This window comes from Opisthorchis viverrini, assembly GCF_000715545.1.
Source record: "Opisthorchis viverrini unplaced genomic scaffold opera_v5_50, whole genome shotgun sequence".
Taxonomy (NCBI): Eukaryota; Metazoa; Platyhelminthes; class Trematoda; order Opisthorchiida; family Opisthorchiidae; genus Opisthorchis; species Opisthorchis viverrini.
This window is the reverse complement of record NW_008751706.1, coordinates 1,288,103-1,309,374: the sequence shown is the minus strand read 5'-3', so window position 1 is coordinate 1,309,374 and position 21,272 is coordinate 1,288,103. Positions and strand designations below refer to the sequence as shown.

General features: G+C 44.3%; 1 protein-coding gene across 1 annotated transcript in view; it reads right to left on the bottom strand.

The window, feature by feature from the left end:
• Positions 1–21,272, bottom strand: part of T265_03490 (hypothetical protein) — a gene marked incomplete at both ends in the record, with an annotated part of 35,704 nt that overhangs the window by 2,567 nt on the left and 11,865 nt on the right. Inside the window, 6 exons of the mRNA XM_009167990.1 lie at positions 530–982; positions 3,856–4,010; positions 7,604–7,735; positions 8,755–8,862; positions 13,833–13,994; positions 18,858–19,226. Coding sequence (XP_009166254.1) covers positions 530–982; positions 3,856–4,010; positions 7,604–7,735; positions 8,755–8,862; positions 13,833–13,994; positions 18,858–19,226 — 1,379 coding nt within the window. The remainder of the gene's footprint in view (positions 1–529; positions 983–3,855; positions 4,011–7,603; positions 7,736–8,754; positions 8,863–13,832; positions 13,995–18,857; positions 19,227–21,272) is intronic.

Below are 21,272 nucleotides of genomic sequence, written 5' to 3'. Positions count from 1 at the left end.
ACAATCAATAGCCGCCAACCGAGAACTTCACACCGACACCCAACACTGATTAAGTCGGCTAGTCTTAAGATATCTCACCTATTGGTTCTCTGAATGAGTTAAAACTCGGTCAACCTGGCGAACTATTGATTTAACCCGACGAAGCTTTTGTGTGAAAAGCCGAAAGTTGCTCGGCAATAAACCCGTCGATTTTCTTCCGAACCTCTTTGAAACGGTGATTATTCAATCGGTCGCAAGCATTTTCCGAGAATCCAGTTATTTTTGTTGTGCACTTCATGTTTGATCTGCCGAGGGCGGTGTAATCAATCGGGGGCATAGTAAATCTCTCGTCCCTAATGCTCTCGGAAAATGAGCTGACGTTCGAGGGCATTTTAAGGAAAAATGGATGTCTTCAAAAACCGGAATTTCCACTAAAAAGCAGAAATTTTTGGGTCTGCCAAACTAGATTTGAATATTCGCTGATATCTCACGCAAGTTACCCCTTCTAAGAAAGCAGTTTCATGAATACGGTATGCTCATAACAACTCACTGTTTTAGTCCTTCGTTCTTTTCGATTTCAGTCGTCTCTGTTCTCTCGTCTTTGATTAAAAGTTTTGTTTCAGTCGACAGTGGAAAGTCTGGAGTTTTGCGCTCTTCATTTTTCCTATGGCCTGCTTCTTGGGGCCCATTACGATCATTTTCTACAGTCTCCATTGTTGGTTCTGATGGTCTCATTGATTTACCTGATTCTGTCGAACGGACCAACTGTGTGTATAAAGGCGTTGGGTCATCGGGTCTATTCAGTGAGTTCGACCGATACGTGGGATCCGATTCTGGTGAACACGTCGCACGTTGGAGCTGTTGAGTAAATTCTGTGTCTGCTCGTAGTTCATTCAACAGTGCGCACAACAAGTCTGTGCAAATGGTGCGTTGCACTTTGCTCTTTGTTTCCGATCTCAGCTGGTCTTCGTCAAGCCGTTGACTCTGTTCTGGAACTGGAACACTGTAATCAAACGGTTAACTGTGAGCAACCCATTACTTGGTGGCAGTGAGTAGACTTAGAACTCAGGTTCAGCAAATAAAGTCCTGAAAAGCCTAGGAGTACCGTTCGGCTGTTTCGCTCTTACCAGGAATACTCGGCAGTGGGCAGCTAATGAGCATGTTAGAAAGGTTATCGCCATAACATTGCCATAACAACGCCATATCATTCCTACCCAGAAGGCTGAATCTCTCCAGAAGTCGATCCTGTGTGAACTGTTCAAAGGAACAACTGTGCTGTGATTTTTGTGTTCTTAAGCAAAAACTATTCGCCGGAGAACACCATTGACATGCAGATGAAAGTTGACTGCAGATTTCCACTGCGATTTTGGCATTTATGCGGCTGTTCGGCATAACTTGCTGCTTCATCCAGAGCCTTTTGTGGCCCGTCCACATCAAACAGCTTATGCTTTTCGAGTACAGAGCTTGGAGCACATAAACCTTATGCCTCAACTCATGGAGTTAACTCGGGCTAAGTTGTGGCTGCACTTTGTATTACGTAACCGAACTCTTCCATATAAGATCAAGACGTGGCATGACATCCAACACACACACATACACATGGCGCAAAGCACCATTTATCTGGTGTGCTTTAAACCAATTTCGCTGAAAACGAGCTGCGCTAGGATGCAAGGACCGTTTCTTTGATAGATTGGAGCCCTTTGTATTACGTACCCGAACTCTTCCATATAAGATCAAGACGTGGCATGACATCCAACACACACACACACACATGGCGCAAAGCACCATTTATCTGGTGTGCTTTAAACCAATTTCGCTGAAAACGAGCTGCGCTAGGATGCAAGGACCGTTTCTTTGATAGATTGGAGACGGCGGAACTTGAATGCTCTAACCAAACATTCATCTGCTGAAATGTTGCCTTTCCAAGATGTCAGGTCTCGTTTCTTGAGCGTCTATTCACTGAAACATCAACTAAGTGTTCTTAACAAACACAGAACTGTGGTGTGCTTGATCCCCACCGGATCACTTCGGCACACGAGATGAAGAGATAGTCAATCTATGCTGGAAAGCCAAGAAGCACTGTACAGCTGTTTCATCCCTATTGGGAATCATCAGCAGTGCGCACGTATCTCACGAAACTCCGAAGAGTCTCAAACCCGCGACCTCCCGGCTAGTAGTTTGAACACTTAACCGTTCGGCCACGAGTGGCTGATCAGCATTGTGATTAACTCACACTTAGACAGGATATAGCGCCGCTCATCCTTCATTCACGGGATCCACATCACGCGGTCACACGTGTTGACTGGCTCCTCGAGCAACGACTTCTCAGATNATGCGCACTGCTGATGATTCCCAATAAGGATGAAACAGTTGTACAGTGCTTCTCGGCTTTTCAGCATAGATTGGCTTCACTTGCAGGATGAAAGAACCACAAAAATCCCAAACCTCCTCACTACCAACATGAAGAGATAGTCCCTTTGCTTTTGATACTGTAAGTGGCTGCATTTGGCTCCACATCGAAAACGGGTTTCGGATGTAACTTCAATACGTTCTCAGATGGTCACGTGCGGTTACTTGTCACGGCAAGCAAGTGCCCAGAACTATGGGAAAAACGAGTCAAAAATTCATTCTGGTTTCAAAAGTAGACAGCACTTTCAGGGCGTTTGAGACGTGGGAATACTGGCTTAGTTCTAACTATTTAAGCTGCCAACTGCGGATGATCCATTCAATAGAACAAGATTAAAGCTGTCCAAAAAGCAAACTGACGTGGCTGAATGCAGGGTGTGTTGTCCACGAAAGTCTGGTTTACTCTTCAGCCTCACTGCAAGTTTCCAAAAAGGACACTTATTTTAGTTGCATCACAAACCAGTATCCCTTCATCATGTTTTCATAGGACCTATTTTGATAGACAAGTGCCAGCAGGCACTGTGCTTCTCAAAGCACCATTAATTCACCAACCGTTGGTACACGTCAGAAAATGTTCCCGCGATTCACTGTCACGTCCCTAAAAACGGTCTCAGCATGAACGGACCACTTTTTCGTCATAGAAACGATCAAAAACTGCTTTTAACGTGTATCTGGCGAGCGTCCATGCTGAGACTAATACACATATAGAAATCGTCAAATAGGATATACATGTATATATATAAAGTACCCATATCACGTGAATCCAGTCCAGTTCAACGCTTCCAGGTTCGTCATAGAAACGATCAAAAACTGCTTTTCACGTATATCTGGCGAGCGTCCATGCCACACATATAGAAATCATCAAATAGGATATACACGAATATATATAAAGTACCCATGTCACGTGAATCCAGTCCAGTTCAACCCTTGCAGGCTGGCCTCCATCTTCAGGGTTTTCGTGGCTTGTATAGATAACCGAATTGGACAGATCGTGACAAATACACACATCGGCATATCAACTGGGTTTTCACTGGAGACTCAACTGAATCTCTCGTTTATGACCTTCTTCAAGTGAATATGCTGCGCAAGGACCACCTCATGTTTCATTTGGCACGTTTTTGGGGACTGCACCTATTTTACGAGCTCGATGAAGAGCAAAACCGGTCGTGGGCTGTCGAAGAGTTTTCGGCAACGTTGTGAGTAGTTTCTTTTGTGAAAACAGCTGACAACTGTCAACATTTCCGTCCAGTATAACCTGGACTCTAAAAACGTGTACATATAATTTTTATGCACCAGAGAGCAAAGGTAATAGATACGACGTTATTACCATCAATAGATATCTGTTGATCTCAGTGAGAATACATCCAAACAGGAGAGCTCTTTTGTTCGATTTTAGTCTGCTCATTTCTGGACTGGAAGCGAGAGCAAGTCCTCAAAGTAACTGTTGTCACAATACGGCAAAGTGATTACCTGTCAACAAATCGATGATATATCCTTCTCAAGTTGTCAGAGGTCAATTCGTTGTCTCCCAGAATTTGAGCCGAAATGGTGAGGTGCAATAAATCTGGAGAAGGGCATTGCGGTGGACTGATTGAATCAGATCGTTGGCTCAGTTGGTCGCAGGGCTGGAACAAGATAACGGGCAATTTCACCGATTCTTTCAATGTTTTGAGAGGAAAATACAGTAGAATTTCAAAATCAACTTCGTTCAAGGGGCTTTGCGCAAAACCTACAGCCTGTTTATATAATCTGAATGATAACCCGTACTGTCGTGGAAAAAGTGCGGAGATGGAATGCCAAGTTGTGGCAAATCACGTATTCCGTGACTGTATGACTCTTTCATATGATGACCAGTGTAAATGCAGTGCTCTAAGGCACTGTCATGTCTGGCCTGACCACGATTCCTTCGCTGTTGTCCAAAGTATCACCTCGCATGGTCCCAGACGTAGCGCATCAGGATTTCCCAGCTGATCCAAAGGCTATCCAGTTCAGAATATAACTACAACGGAAACTTTATATCAGCTGTCATGAGATAATATCGACCGAATCCACTTACTTGTCACAGCAGGGTGGACAAACGTAAATAGTCGTTACTGGTGCGTTCCCTCTCTTCTACATATTTTCCTCTGTATGGTGGGTGTATCATGGGTTCACCTCCCTGAGAACTGATAGTTCATGTTGCTTCACATCGCAACTAGTTCCAACATTTGTTTGTCGCCTGGCTTAGACATCGTGAAATCAGTCCCCAGACCCTCTCGGCCACTTGTTTTGACAACTTTTGGCGTTTGTAGCCTGAAAAAAAACTCGGGCTGAAAGCCTCTTCCGCCTCCATTTATTGAAATCAGAAAACGAGAACTGACCTCTAGGTTGGTTTCCCATCGCTTGTGGTTGCACAAGCCTGGTAAACCGAAAGACTTTATAGCTGTTTTGCCGATGTTCTCACTGTTTCAACTCATAGAACGGGAAAATATTTACCTGGATGGGCTGTTTGCTGCTCGTTTAGCAATGTCCATGAAGTTATTCTACCAGTCGAATGAGGACCACTCATGGCACATCAAAAGTACGAAGAGATTGTAGCCCTACAGCTTTGAAAGAGAGTTCCATAGCACCTTGTCGCAGTGGGCTAAAAGCCTGTGATGCTGTTATGTTTATCAGAGTTTAAAATCGCTTAAATTTATGGCTTCTGAAACCCACTCTGGTAGTAGTTTTGGACTCAAATAGGGGATCGAACGCAAAGGTAAACGCTCGTTGTAGTTGCGCTTTAGCTATTGGCTGTTTCTACGTTACGTCAACATCTGAAACAAGCGAAGTCGCGTGTTGCTGCTTCCCTCTGTACATCTGGATGGCAGGCGTTGTTCGCACACCTTGCCTAGCCAATGAGAAGCTCTGCTATCCCAGCCAGCGTCAGGCACACTTCTAAACTCAGTTGTCGAAATTCTCTTTTTTTTCAACGCTTCCTGCGATATGGTGAGAGCTGTGTTAGTGGTAGAGTGAAACTAACTACACCAACCACTGGGTCCATGATGACCTTATTCCAAACTGGCAAACAAATATCACCTGATCGATGATATGGCACAGTTCAACTTGCCATCCGACGCCAAACTAAAAGAGTGCAGATGTTTACCACGTACTGCAGAAACGGGGCGAACTCTGAGACAATTGCGGCGATGTTAAATCTGAGGTCAGGTAAGCAAGAACAATGACATAAATGCCATTAGATCACCACAAAAGCCTGAACTGCTCCGCTCGACAATTGAACTAACCGACTGCTACTGCCAAGTCTCGTTCTCAATTCACAACGGAGTACTGCGCCGTTAAATCCGAAACTCCCTCACCCGCCTTCGACAGGCTTTTTCCTAAGGAACTTCTGTCCTCTGTGTAACCTCAGGAGCAAACATCATATGCCTAATCGCTTATAACCAGGAGAAGAGAACCATTCCAACTAACCGAGGCGGACCCTGAAATTTGTTTGACAATCACAGTCGAAGCAAGACACTTTGCCTCGCTTAGTTTAAAACACCCCAAGACAATATAAAAGGGGGACCTGGGATCAACAGGCGGGATTTCGGATGAGAATGGCCCATGAATATCACGGTTCAACAATCTTTCAAGTTGTTGAAAACTGTTCGACAGCCCACGACCGGTTTTGCCCTTCTTGGGGCTCATCAGGTAGGCGCAATCCCCGAGTTTCCATCAATCTTATGTTCTACTTGAACCCAAATTGCACTGTTTTCTAGAAATACACTCACATATGCTGCGATATCTCGAATGTAGTACCAACTGAAACTTGAGGCGGCCTGTATGCAGCACATTCACTTGTAGAATATCATGAACGAGAGATTCAGTTGAGTCTCTCGTGAGAACCAAACTGATTTGCAAATGAGTGTATTTCTAGAAAATCTTTCAAGTAGTTCATCAGTGGCCTGTGTGCAGGTGTCCCACAATCTTGGCTTTCCCAGACATTGAAGTGTGCCAGAATCTTCTAGTTAAATTGTTCTTTTCTTTACATCTGTGCACTAAATAATGAACAAGAAGTTCTAAAATATCGCAAGCTTTTTGTACTTGTGGTCTGGAAATGCGTGAAAGAGCACATTTCCGTACAAATAGTGTCCCCCTGGCGTTCGATCGCCACGACATCACATGACACCTTCGAAGCCTATTCATCCTTTCACATTCACCTTAAAGTAATCAAATAAGTACGTCCGCCCTCTCTGATTTTCTTTAATTTCGTATTTGAGATTATGGTTAGACGGACTCCAGAGGGTTTTCAAAAACCCCGGTATTCGGGTCTCTACAAGTAGTATTGTTCTTCGACCAGTCTACCGAATTCCTCGAAGGTTCCTTTTTGCACAACCCTGCGAAGGGCGGAAGCGAGCCTTGAGAGGTCAACAGTGACTTACCAGCAAAGTATGAAAGCCATTCGTCATTGAACTCTCCCGGAAGGGGAACTCCATGACAGGACTCATCAAGAAATAGAGACATTGTCAGACACTTGCCCACTTGCGCCATCAGTAGTATTCGAGCATCCATGCTGTTGCCTTCAATGCACAGCTCCCGTCTCAACCTCCTCAATAGGAAGTTTGCTGAAGACCCTGTATTTAGGCGTCAGCTACCGCCTCCAGTGCGTAGCTACCTACCCCATCTCCTGAACTCATTAGTGAACGAAAGTGTGGTAGCTAGATCCACTGTACGGCAAGTGTTGATGTGATGGTGATGATGATGATGATGATGATGATGATGATGATGGCGATGATGATATGCTCTATGAGCTGGCTGCAATCCCACTTGAACAACGCAGATTTACAGACGAGGTTTTTACTTGGACGCCTTCGAACGTCTTTTATAATCGATGTCGTACAAATATATGTTTTTTTCCATTTTTTCACTTTCCACACGACAACTTCATATTTTTGAACTGCCACAAAAAGCGTTCTTGCCACACTCTTTTCATCTGAAAACCGTTCCTGGGATTTTGGTGGGCTTCTATTTTATGTCAGTCTTAGAAGACACGCAGGTTACTTCCAATCCCATCAGCCCTAACTACCTTCTCAGAAACGGTGCTTGCTAGTGGAACTCCTGATCAGGTATGAACCTGAGGCATATAAAAGCCAACTATTTTATGCAGGTCAAAGTGCATATAAAGTACAACTTAAGTGGGGGACCGTCAGAAATAGTGGAGCACGTGACTTATCCTATAAAGACCAGGTCCGATACTTACGTGGCCACCTTTGTGTTTGCTCGTTGTAGCTTTTCGATCTGTAATAACAAATTCAAATTTCCTTCTGTCACACTCTTCTTCCCAGGCCTTCAGTTCCTTGTAGTAGTTGATTTCCTTGACCTCATCGAAAAGCTGTAGAATAAAGGAAGAAAGCGTCGTCTATACACTTGAAGAAATTTAACGATCCAGGTTAGCAAATGTACACAGGGATGACGGAAACTTGGGGACTGTGCCTACCTGATTGGCCCCAAAAGTGCCGAGATTGATCATGGGTGGATGAAGAGTTTTATTCAAGCTTGTGAGCAAACGAACACATCCCATTTGCAGTACGTACAGTTTAGCAGGCAATACTTTGCTTATGCACGACCGACGTTCCTCAATCACTGTAGACTTACTTCCCATCTCTGTTGAATAAGCCATACACAATTCCGTTAAAGGACAAAGAAGTTAGTGTTGAACTTTAGCTTTGTCAAGCCCTAAAAGGGCTTTATGTTAGACTGTAGAAATTATGGAATCAATCAATATTTACAACAATCCCTGTCATAAGCTACGGAATGCGAAGCTTAAAGTGGGCCCTGACTTAAACCCTCGCCCGAGATTAGATTCATTTCTTTCCCTTTCTGAGTTTTTCTTTTAGCTAATCAATATATGATGAACCCATTGATTACTTCCTGTGTCACAGCTATCTTTCGCGTCCACTCTTTAGGAAGTTTCATGCAACTTTAAACGTCTTAGCACAAAACGTTTCTGGCGGCTAAGAGGTTAGAGCGCGAATTTACTGACCGCAAGGTTTCGAACCCGACATCTGACCCTTGACCTCCCCTATCTAGGCTTGGGCAGCCCTGGTGCTGCCTGTGGGTGGCACGACAGTTGGGCATCAAAGGGGTGTCACAGCTGAACGATTATTAATTATTGATCTATTGTTGAAAATGGCCATTTGGTCACCAAGACGTCGGATGTCTGCACACCATCAGTTAGTTACCCGACAATATACAGCTAATAACGCTTTCACTAACATTCCCGTAATAAAAATAACGATACTATCAACAATAATGTCAGGGGGGTCGAGTGAAGTGCGGAGCTAGACTGAAGATGCACTGATGAGGAAATTACTAAGAACAAGGACCTCAGACCACTCGAGAACCACTCACCTCACAAGTCATTTCTACCGTTATCCAGCGTGGATCACCCTTGGCGAAAAATTGGACTTCCAGTTGAATCGATTGGCCGGGTTCAATTCGACCAGTATGCGGGGTTACCTGGACAAACTGAAACGAACCGGTGGTACCATTGGCAAAGCGAATGAAGCAGAAAAAAATACACTATTTAAATCCACATGACAATCACTACTGCTGTGTAGAAATGGAGGAATATGCAGCCAAAGTGCCAAGCAATCGATAGATCTCTGGGCTTGAGTTCGCGACATCTTCCTGTGTGGCCAAGTATCGGATTAAATGAGCCTTCTATAATCCTGGCCCATATCACACACGTGCCCTTGAACAACTTTTCAACTTTTTCAGTACACACTTGGGTTCGAGTCTGTTGGCATTAAAAATCCAGTCCGTATCAGGCGACACTACAAGATATGGCTGCCAATCGATGTCAGTGGCGTTCTTGTTGTCAGTTTCTATCCAGATTGCCTGAGTGAATGTCTGGAGGTGCAGGCACCTCGAAATGATTGTGTTAAGCTAGCACTAAGTCCCTCCCCCGTCCACCTTCACTCTTTTCTTCGCCATAAGTCTTTCAAATAAACCATGGTTGTACGGCAGTGAAGCANATGATGATAATGATGATGATGATGATGATGATGATGATGATGATGATGATGATGATGACGATGATGATGATGATAATGATGATGATGGTCGCTCTCTAGATCATGAGGTTAATGGAAACTCTGGGACTGAGCCTACCTGATGAGCCACAAAAAGGGCGCAACCGGTCGTGGGCTATCGAAGAATTTTCAGCGACCTTGTGAGTAGTTTCCTTTATGAAAATAAGTAGGTTTTGTTCAGCGGCTCACATAATGGGCACGAAATTGTACCAAGCCGTCTCGTGTTTAGCGACTCCGCTGAATTTGTCCGACGGCTATATCTATGAGGAAAATCTCTCAATAGTTGGGTAGTATGTATAAGAACACATCTACACAATGAGTATATTTTTGTTACCTCCTGCTGCGAGATGGCTGAAGCGGTTAGAGCGCGAATTTACTGACCGCAAGGTCCGTGGTTCAAACCCGACCCCTGCCTTTCGACTTCTCTTGTCTAGGCAGTATCCCAGCCCTCGTGCCTACCTAGGGTGGCATGACAGTCAGGCACCGAAAGGGTGCTGAATGTTTTTGATGACTCTGATGAAAGCTGATGGTGAAATATAGTATACGCGGATGGCAACAGCAACAGTGCCAGCTATAAATGGTGTGCAGGTCATATATTGGTACCAGCTTCTACAGGTTTGTTCACGCATTTAGAATAGCTGAACTATACAGCTTTCCACCGCCAGACCGACCACGTGACGATCCTAACCATAACTGTTCTTCTTGGAGATGGTTTACACGGAACAAGACAAAACGGTAGATTTGGCAGATAAATTATGTCGAAACACTTTTGAATAGCTCAGTGTGAAATGCTCCGTTCCGCGTGATGACTGTTTCTCAGCCTTGTTGTATGTGTGTCACAACGCCCGCAATCTTTTCCAAAGTGCAAATGACCGTTTTGCCTGCTTCGGGTACCGCATGAGAACTTTTTGTGAATGCAGGAATCGTTATGCATGATGCTGCACCGTGAAAATCTCCGCTGTAGCTGGTGTGATCGGAACGGATAGAATGCTGAATCTCGCTACTGGCTTGGCCTGTGGAAATCTCAGCAAAAGAAACAAAATCTTGGTAAGGATGGCCACAGAAGAGTCCGTTAAACATCCATTGAGCATCGATGAGACCTGAATATATCTCAGAAGAACAGAACAGGTAACGAGGGACGCAGTCTCCTGTGAGATGGCTCAGTGGTAAGAGGGCGAATTTACTGACCACGAGGTCTGTGGTTCGAAGCCGACCTCTGCCTTGCGACTTCTCTAATCTAGTCTTGCGCGACTTGGCAGTAATCCAGCCTTCCTGCCTCCTTCGGGTGGCATGGCAGTCAGGCACCGAAAGGAGCATCAGTGAGACCAGAATAGACCTCGGAAGAACAGAATAGCCAACAAGATGGGTTTCACCAGAAAGGGATTTTGACCACAACAAAACGCAAAACAGAGCGGTGCACTTTCCAATCTTCCCAAAGTACTGCAAAAAACGGTATTATTCGTGGATCGCTCTCTGCTATTTTGCTATTAAAATGCTACCTATGTGGAATTCGGTAGGGATGTCCTGGAAGTACTTAATCCGCCTTGAGAAATTTGTATGCATGGGTGGGAATTTCCAGTTTGATACGAAAAACAAAAACTTAGTTTCAGTTTAGTATGATGAGCACTTCAGACACTGATTTGATCGTCTTTGCGAAACATTTATAGCCATTTTATCATGTTTCTGTCACAGAGCAAGCAGACTGTCCACTCGACAAGTTTTCGACAAAAAACCAACATAACATATAGAGTTTAAAAATGACCATTCATCAGATTATAATAATTGTTGAAGTAGAAAATGAGATTGCAAATTATTTCTTTCATCTCTCGCCGTCCCAAGGCACTTCTACCTTAAATGTGTACCTGTGGCTGACATCCACGAAAGACATCCCGAGGAGAGCTGNGGATCGCTCTCTGCTATTTTGCTATTAAAATGCTACCTATGTGGATGTCCTGGAAGTACTTAATCCGCCTTGAGAAATTTGTATGCATGGGTGGGAATTTCCAGTTTGATACGAAAAACAAAAACTTAGTTTCAGTTTAGTATGATGAGCACTTCAGACACTGATTTGATCGTCTTTGCGAAACATTTATAGCCATTTTATCATGTTTCTGTCACAGAGCAAGCAGACTGTCCACTCGACAAGTTTTCGACAAAAAACCAACATAACATATAGAGTTTAAAAATGACCATTCATCAGATTATAATAATTGTTGAAGTAGAAAATGAGATTGCAAATTATTTCTTTCATCTCTCTCCGTCCCAAGGCACTTCTATCTTAAATGTGTACCTGTGACTGACATCCACGAAAGACATCCCGAGGAGAGCTGAGGCATCTCCTCTAGCACCAGACCAGTTCGGATGATAAATCTCTTGGTTGAGTAAACGATGGAACGTTGTTGTGTTACCAAGCCATTTACTCCCTAACAATCAGTCTCTGTACAAAACGGTCGGGCAACACGTTTTCATCCACAATGAAATGGAGGTTCTCACTCTCCGTAACAAACGCAGTTCATCATCATCATCATTGTCAGCTCGCTGACAGCCAGCAACCGGTTTTGTCCTTATTTGGGCTCATCAGATGGACGCATTCCTCAAGTATGAGTCAACCTTAGATTCTAATAACCGCGTACTTGTCGTACAGTGATTATAGCTGCCGCAGTTTCGTTTACCGATGGTTTGGGGGGGAGGGGTAGGTAGCTGCGCGTTGCAGTCGGGAGCTGATAAATTGTGCATAAATCCAGCACTGTCAGTGAGCTATCAAGTCGGGGGAGGGGGGATGGAAAAGGAGCTATGCATTGAAGGCAATAGCTTGGATGCATGAGTGCCATTGAGGGCGCGACTGGGCCATGTCTGACAATGTCTCTAACCATTGATATGGCCCGTCTCGAGGTCCTTATCCAGGAAGACCGGCGCAGGTGAGTTTGCTGGTAATGGCCTTCACACTTCGCTGTCATGAAGTGAAACCCAAACTGGCTTAAACAGGCTACTGAGCATAAACCGGCCTCCTCTGTATAAAACATTGGTACCTATGGAAGACTGAAATAGAGCTTGATGAGCCAGTTGAATAAATGTCCTTATAAAGTAAAGATTTGTTATTTTTGATTGCGTTGTGTTGTGGATAACGAATCAAGCATCCCAATGAAGCTACGAAAACCACAAGTACTTGTGCATCTTCGCGATATCGTGTGGACAACCGGAACCGATAGGTCTTCGGGACATCATTCTTCTTTCCAACGCGTTCCTCGCACCGGTAATTCATATGCACGAGGCGTCGAACGCAACATCCTCCGGGGATTTGGAACAAGTGAATGGACTGAGGTGAGAGATACACGGAACAGTTTGGAGTCGAGATCCTGGCAGCGTGCGGTTCATTGTGGAACACCGGTAGGAGCCATTTTTCTTTGACCTGAAGTGAGAAACCGATTTAAGACTTGGATTAGGCAATTAGGTATGTGATTTTAGAGGTCAAGCATGAGATAGAAAACGTCTTTATGGAGAATACTTTGTGACTGTTATAACCGTAGATGATTTTGGGTGTCTTGAGTCGAACTCAACCATGAACAATCATGGTTCTTACAGCTGACAATGATGATGATGATGATGATGATGATGATTATGATGAATTTTTGAGGTAGTCAACATACTATTTGGCGGAGGAACTTGATGTTGGTGAGATCCGCTGCGCCTAACTAGGTAAACCGCAAGAAAAGTCGTTTCTATCGCTAACTGCAATCAAGTTTTCAAAGCATAGAAAGTTTGTATTACATACCTTAGACACGAGACATAGAACAGATCCGGAGAATTTGGAAGTCGTAAGACGGGAAGACGGGGACTGCGATTCACACTACAGCGGCTGATAGCCGAGGCGGTGGAAATTACTAAGCATCACAGCGTGAACAGAATCGAGGGTGTGGGGCTAGCGAGCGTATGGAAAGCGGTCTCAGATAAACGGAGTTGACACGTGACGCTGTGGTTGTCAATCCACTTAGGATCATTAGAAAAACGGGGGATGGGGGTGGAAGCCCCAACCGACCAAAGGTCACAGCATCCCTCTTACACAACTTTCTTTGCACTAGCTCACCCACACAGACTGACAGAAGGTTCAAACGAAGTTCAAGGGGAACCATCAAATGAACTGAACCAGGTGAAATACACCCTAGACTGGACCCAAGCACATGTAGGTTTCCCCAGCGACCCAACATTTGTTCAACCACTCCAACACACTAAAAGCCCTCAGGCGACACCCAACAGAGATTTAGCTTGACTTAGCTGATTGGTTCTCTTTCCGCCTAGTCACTTGACCTGATGAAGCTTTTGTGTCAAAAGGTAATCGTTGCCCATCATTAAATCTACCGATTGTCACCAAACATTTTCGAAAACGACTTGTATTACCTGATTTTTCAACATAATACACGACGACGAAGCTGGATAATCGGGAGAACGAGGATCGTAAGCCTTCACTTCCAATTCCAGGCTCAATGAATCCAAAAACGCCTCCTTCTCGTTTCCACTGCAGGTAACTTCGGCATCACGTATGCAGATGGTGCAGTTTACCTGGCGGACAAGAAAGAAAGAGTCAATACTATACCAGTAAAGTTCTCCCCTCGAGGAAGAAACATATGTAAAAGTCCCCAGACTATATCTCCCAAGGGAGTAAATCCCTCCATTCACCAGAAAAGAGGACATCCATCCGAAAATAGAGGATTTAAACACCTTTTTCAGTGAACGATAGGGTTTTACATTTCAACCGAAGTGAATTGTCAGCTCAGTAATACATTCGTGTGTCTCTAACTGGCACATATTCACATCACGTGATGGGTTTTTCAATGGTCGTCAGTCTGATCAAGCTAATATTATATTTTGGGCGAGATGGCTCAAGTGGTTAGAGCGCAAATTTACTGACTGGAAGGTCCGTGGTTCGAATCTGACCTCCGCCTCTCGACTCCCCTGTCTAGGTTTGGGCAACCTGGCAGTATCCCAGCCCTCGTGCTTCCTTCGAGTGACATGGCAGTTAGGCACCGAAAGGGTGCTACAGCTGAACAATGATTATTATTATTATATTATTATCTAATATTTTAGCTTTCTACCATCAAATGAGACCATCAAACGAAATCGCTCGTAATGTGAGATATTCTTATACGACAAGTTGGAACTCGCTAAACGGTTCGTTATCACGCAGTGTTTTATTCTATCTTCAAGATATCGCAACTTCGAAATGTTCCAAACAATTGTACCACAAGAATGTCCAAGGCTGGATTAGTATGACGAAATGTAACGACACGGTTTATCAGTGATATTCGGTTAATAAATCTGAGTAAATGACATAAAAATTTAAGGGCACCTTCTTCGGGGGTACATCCATAACCTTTGTGTTTTCGCCCTTGCAATGGAATGGGGACGGAAAGAACTCCGTTCTCTAGAATATTTCTCCCAATGAGTGCTTCCTGTTGAAAATTCTTCGAGCGAAGAAGTACCTCGGAACATCGGGATTTACTGGCAGTACAAACTTCGGGCACCACCAGAATGAAGTATGCTTGAAACGAAAACCTCCACCTCGGTACATCGGAATTTACTGGCAGTACAAACCTCGGGCACCACCAGAATGAATGATGCTTGAACCGGAAACCTCTCAGGAAGATATTTGGTGACGGTTGGCTAAAGCCTTCAAATTTGGGCCAACTAGGGTGTTGATCTGGCGTCTGTCGTTAGGCTGTCACCACTCAGCTTTATCAAACTTTCGGCACCTAGCTACCATGCTATACGAGGGAAACATGAGGGTTGCGACGCTGAGCGGAGCGAAGACTGCGTTTGGTACTGAGTGCTTCGTCACACAGGTGCATTAAAAACTACTCCCGTAGGTTTTTCACCGAATAACCTGTGAACGAAAATCTCAGCCTTGGTTAAACAAAGCCTCATTGAAGTTGGCAAACGCAGTGAAACGCTCAGCTACACTCTTGGTGTCCACCCGGTACCTGCATTTAACGCACAGAATGCAGTCAATTCAGATTATATCGTTGCTCATTCTAAATTCATCAAAGCTGCTCGTCAGCCATGAGGTTTTCTCCGCACGCCACTCACACTGTAACTGAACAGAAGTTAGCTCCGTTTCGAATTCAAAGAGGTACACACACACACACAGGGCAAACAGAGATCCAATGAGTTCCCAACTGATTTGAAAAGATGATTTCGATTTTGTATGCAACAGAATAGTCGATGTTGAATGCCTCGTTGTCTCGTAGAAGCCTTCCATTCTCCCGTCTACCTTTAGCGGACGGCTGCAACGTGGACATTTGGATCTAAGGATGTGCATTTTACCAAGAAATCGATATCTTTGACATCCTAGCTCAACACATGAACCTGATTTCTTCTATAAAGAGGATATCTACTATGATTTCATGAACTCTGCTGATCTCGGATAGCTTTAGCACTGACGGTTGGGGAGATTAGCTACGGCTTTCAGTTTTCCGACAAGGCAAGCGGAAGTGGACCCGAGTCCACAGAACGCCTAGATTTCACCCTAGGTCAGAAGCGTTCTTCAAATGCACTGCTCTGATCAGCTACCCATTCGATCTGCGTCTCTGACTGCCTAAGATATGAGCAAAAAGAGAAGTACTGGCGCTGAAACTTTCATTTACCTATTAGACTATTGTGCTGCCCGGATTCCTCTGATAAGGCACCGAACCGCTAGTCCCCGTAGAAACCTATTCCACACGCATTTACTAGTTTTCAATACAAGAGAACTAGGTTTGATTATTCAGTAAGTTGGAACTGGCTTAAGCCGTTGCCTCTCAAAAGTTTGTGCCACTTCGCCCCCGCCTTTCCTCCCTCGAGAGGGTACGCTTCCACGAATGTCGTGATTTTGGTCAGTCTGAGGGGTTCGAGTTCTTCTGGCTGGTTACTGTACTCTGATAACTGCTACCAGTTAACAGGAGTAAAGAATATATCAAAAAGGGGATCGCATTGGTTCACCTCCTTCACTTTATCAGGATCCCACTGTTATTCGAACAAGTTATCAAATTGTAACACAATACTGATTTCAAACTGACCGAGTATCTGTGAGGTAAAATCTTATGCTGATCGTACAATGACACAAAAGTCTGTGGATCAGCTGCGAATTAGTTTGCTGTCCTAATACTGGAACGCCAAAGCATCAGTCCAGCTGCCAACGAGCGTGTCAGACAAATTATGAAGTGTTGATCACACTAAACAGACAATAAGGTCAGGTAAGTCCCTTGCGGTGCTTAGCTGATATGTCACCTGAAAGAAGCACGAGAGCTGGGATGCTGCCAGGTTAGCCAAGCCTGGACAGGGAAAGTCGAGGTGCAGAGGTCCTCGCCTGATGAAACCTGAAAATGGTCAACCAATTTTGTTTGGCGCGGTTTCACTTTACACCTATTCATCCAGTTGACAGTCTCATGTATTTCAGAGTTCATTTTTACTCGTACCTTTAACCTACTGTCCAAAATTCCCCCTACCGGATGAGCGCGCTGTGGATTGATGGATTGTCCTGCAATTATTGGTGGCTATCATGGTTCTATCCTCAGTAATGATACGGAGGTTGTTTTGAAGTTCAACAACCTCGCAACCCAACTGGAGCTGCTGGACAAGTCCCTTCCCTAGTAGTAATATCCCACCGCTTTCCCGCCCACCTTGTCAAGGCAGGATCTGACCACCCACGAAGAAGTTCCCGTAAAGCCATTTTTGTTTGAAACGCATCACGGGAATGTACCAAGGTCGGTTGCAGATGCTCTCCTTGTATATTTTCACTGCTGGTCGTACAGGTTACGTTGCTAGCAAAACCATTTCAGTGGAATTTATTCCGTGTCCCCTGTCAACAAGGTGACTTCATCCAGGTGCATTCACCTAGTTCCTAGAAGATGGCGCGTCATAAATTTCCTGTGCTCGCTTCTAGGACGTGTTGCCAGAATGAGATGACAGCAAGTAACCGTACTGGAGTGTTAGTTTTCAGCAACCTTATGAGTAGTGTATTACACGTCATCGTTCATCGGTGTTTGAACAGCGGTAGACGTTTCGTGTGCTTGTGTGCGGTGCATGAGTTTGCGTGTGAGCGTGTGTGTGCGTGCGTGCTAGCATCAACGCCGTGGCAGCTGGGTAGGCGAAAATGAAGCTGACATAACACAGATGATAACAAGCCCACTGACGTGGGGTACTAGCTCAAATGGTAGAGCGCTCGCTTAGCATGCGAGAGGTACTGGGATCGATGCCCAGGTACTCCAAACCTTTTCCGCGTCCCCTTTAAGTCGATTGCGTGTCCAATGTACAATATGCTATAAACGCTGACCTTGAGGTTGACCCAAGGTTGTCTGTCGTGGCCTGTAAAATTTTCCTTGACCTGGCGCACAAGTCAATTTAGGTTCAGTAGGTTGCTAGGTTCCTGGTGATGAGTTTTTGTGTGATTTTGTGTGCAATTTACAAGAATATCATTGATTCTGTCCATGGAACCCAAACTCGAGAATTCATTTGGAAAAATAAGCTGCCAACGTTGTGTCGACTTCAGAAGGCTGGGACTAAACGCGAATCCTGTTACGTAAATTAAGCATATTATGTTATTATTATTATGTTATTATTATGTTATTATGTTTGATAGTTCCTGTGCTGTGTTTCGTCATTCTCATGACATCTTGGTGAAAAGCATCTAAAGTATACCTTAGTACGTTGTGAGGATAGATAGTTTCCTGGTTTCCGTTTCTAATCCATTATTGTCGAGATCGAAATGTCACGTGATACAATTGTAGGTCAAGCAAGTTAGGTAATTAAATTGGTGAGCCAGACTGACTGCTGGTGGGATTTTTTCAACCATTTGATTCCGTCCCGATGAGGGGTGCAACGTGGACGTGTTAAAACCACAGAACACCTTTTAGATCTGAAACTTGACCTTCTTGTCTACCCGAAATAGTCAGTCATTTAGGCTGCCACTTTACTGTAGCTGACAGCACTGGCGTAGGACATTCTTCGGTAAGCTTCCAGCCAACCGCAGTGAACCTCGATCTTTCACCTGATAGTTTAGAAGCCATGGAAGAAGCTTTGACAGGTCTCTCGACAAGATCTGGTTGTCGGAAAGTTCCCCTGCAGAGGCTATTTCGTCCAAGTAGGTAGCCAGTTTGGTGGGTCCAACTTCAGCCCTGTGGCTTGTATTCGTTGCCAAAACAGGGCTCCATCAAAAGATCAACATGTGTAGTTTAGGAAAACCGATCTGCACGGTAGTCAACGTTTACAAAAATCGACGAATTTAATCTTTTATCGACCACAAGCACTGACTGAGTCAACTTTTTCTCGCAAAGTTCAGTCTCATAGAATCATTGTCGTAATACCAAATACTGATTAACAGAGACAAATTCCTTCAAACGGGAGGCCAACTTATGGAAAAATTAAAATGGAAAAGAGAACAAGACATACTAGATAGGTCTCTGCCTCCAAAGGTCGAAAGTTGAATTCTAGATATCCAAATCCACCGGGCTCTACAATTCCCTCACGGGTAAGGCAACGAAATACTGGTATTCCCCACTCTAATGGGCCCGTCGAATCGCTCCTTTGAGTCGTGATTTCATTGGTGACCGTCTGGAATTGCTTTGTCCCGTCAGAAAATACAAGTGAAGCCACCAGGAATTGCACACGTCGAGCACTTGGATTGCGCAAGGGCAGCCGATACAAACACCCCGATTCCCGGTTCCCTTCCGTTATTTGAATTGGTGGTAGGATGTGACGACGTTGAGCGAAGTGCAAGTAGGGCTGAGTAAGTGGCAGTGTGATCCCGAAAAGCCTAATCTGTAGCAAGGTAGGAACGTTGTATGTTAAGACACGATCGGCATAATTGTGCTCTAGCTTGTATACATTGCTAATGTTCGCTTACTGTTCCAGGAGAAGGCACCATGAATGCCTCTCTCATACGTCTAGGAGTCGCTTACATTGGGGTATACACACTGACTTCGGAATGCTATAAAAACCTGGTGGCATTTACCCAAAAACAGAATGAAAGGTGAACTGTTTCACTGAATACCTACCGGCCATTAAACACTCACTCACAATAACAACCTCACTCGGTAACGCAAGGCAGTTGTGGTACCTGGCTCGGTATGGAGAGCCAGGATCAACCTCACTACTGGCTATTTATCAGTAGTTAATGTTAAATAGAGATTCGCAGTACCGACGCTAACTCCCGCTCCGAGAGTAATGTCAAGGATCTAAATATTGCGTTCCAGTCACTTCAAGTTTATTAGGACTTCCCTCTATTGTCACTAGTACATCTAGTTACCGGGTGGAAAACACTTTCTAAAGATTGGAATTTCTGGTTAGGCATCCCGAATCTCCGTTTGCAGAAACCCTCTAAATTTTCTGCCGCAGAGGCACCTTTTGTAAGGAAACGATATCAGAAATCAATGCTAGTGGGTTGATCAATGGGCTTGTTTGTCTGATAGCATTCTTCTTGATAAACGAGTGGGGTTTTACTGTGCTCCAATTTTTGGACCACAGAACGGTAATGGACAATGGTTATAGATACAAACAACTCAGATGCGCTTCTTGGTTGTTGATTTTTGTTGAGTTTGGTAGTCTGGTTGAAAATCTTCACCCATGATCCAGAAGACACAGTTGGTAGACGGTTTAATGTGCACTTCATCCTATTTCGCTTGTTTTTTTAGATGGTCTCTGTAGGGTATTTATCATGTACACCTTGAATCTGAGTGGCACGTCGAATATGTCGTTTCCGACAGTCACGCTCTTCTTGGCTGACTGGTTCAGCTTCTTGTTGCATCTTGGTGTGTGTATTGCACAAAAGTCACTCCACGAATAACTCATTATGACAGGAATAGTAAATTACCATTGTAAACACAGGAAACAATCAGTAGCAGAGGAAGTTTCCACTCAACATCAAAATAATCAGGTCCCCCTACCAGGAACTAAAAGTCTGTAATCCAATTAAAAAGCAGCCAATAGGACTGGCATCAATAGGCTGTTTTGAATGCACTATTCCTAACAGATACGTATTTCAAGAACATATATCCAACGTTTTGGAGGATAACATGATCTGAGCTGTGACCTAGTTAGGTGAGGTCAACTGTAAACGTATGGCGACAGACAAACTCGTCCGGTCCAAGTGTTTGGGTCAATCTGGATGAGAAACTACGGTGTTGAGACGAAGTAACTTACCGAATCCGAACTGACAACAATGTCATGGTAAAAAACGCTACTGATATGAAGCGACATCCCACCCATTTGGCTTCCTATACGGTGCGCAGCTGAAACTAGCTGACTAGATTAGACGTCACTTCACACACAGTTTGAAGCTACGCTGTACCGAAAACTATTGGACTTGGATGACGTACTTTGATTTCTCGCCCACCGTTTATTTTCATCAAGACCGGAAGATGATCAGCTCCAGGAAGTTTATGACGGTAGGTTACCAGGACGTGCCTCGTTTCCCCTGAATGAAGTCGAAATTTCCTCGGTGAGATATCGAATAGTCGATCGTTTTCCACCCTTCGCTGAAAGAAAACATACAGTGGGAAATACACTACTATTAGTTTAATTGCCCGTTTCGTCTCTCACAACCCCTTACGATTGAACCTGATTTGGCCTCCTAGCGTAAACTACCTCATCATTCTAGCTACTTGTGAGTAGTCAAATCACAATTTAAAAACCAACGTTTCGATTACCATAAGCCAGAAAACACCGTTAGTAAGGTGGATCGTCTCTCAGCTTTTGAATGACTATAGTCCACGTCGACTTCATAATTTACTGAAAAAAGCGACAGGTACCGGTCTCTCAACATCGCTGACGTGAGTGGGTCATGTCCATTTCAGTCAGGACTGCTTG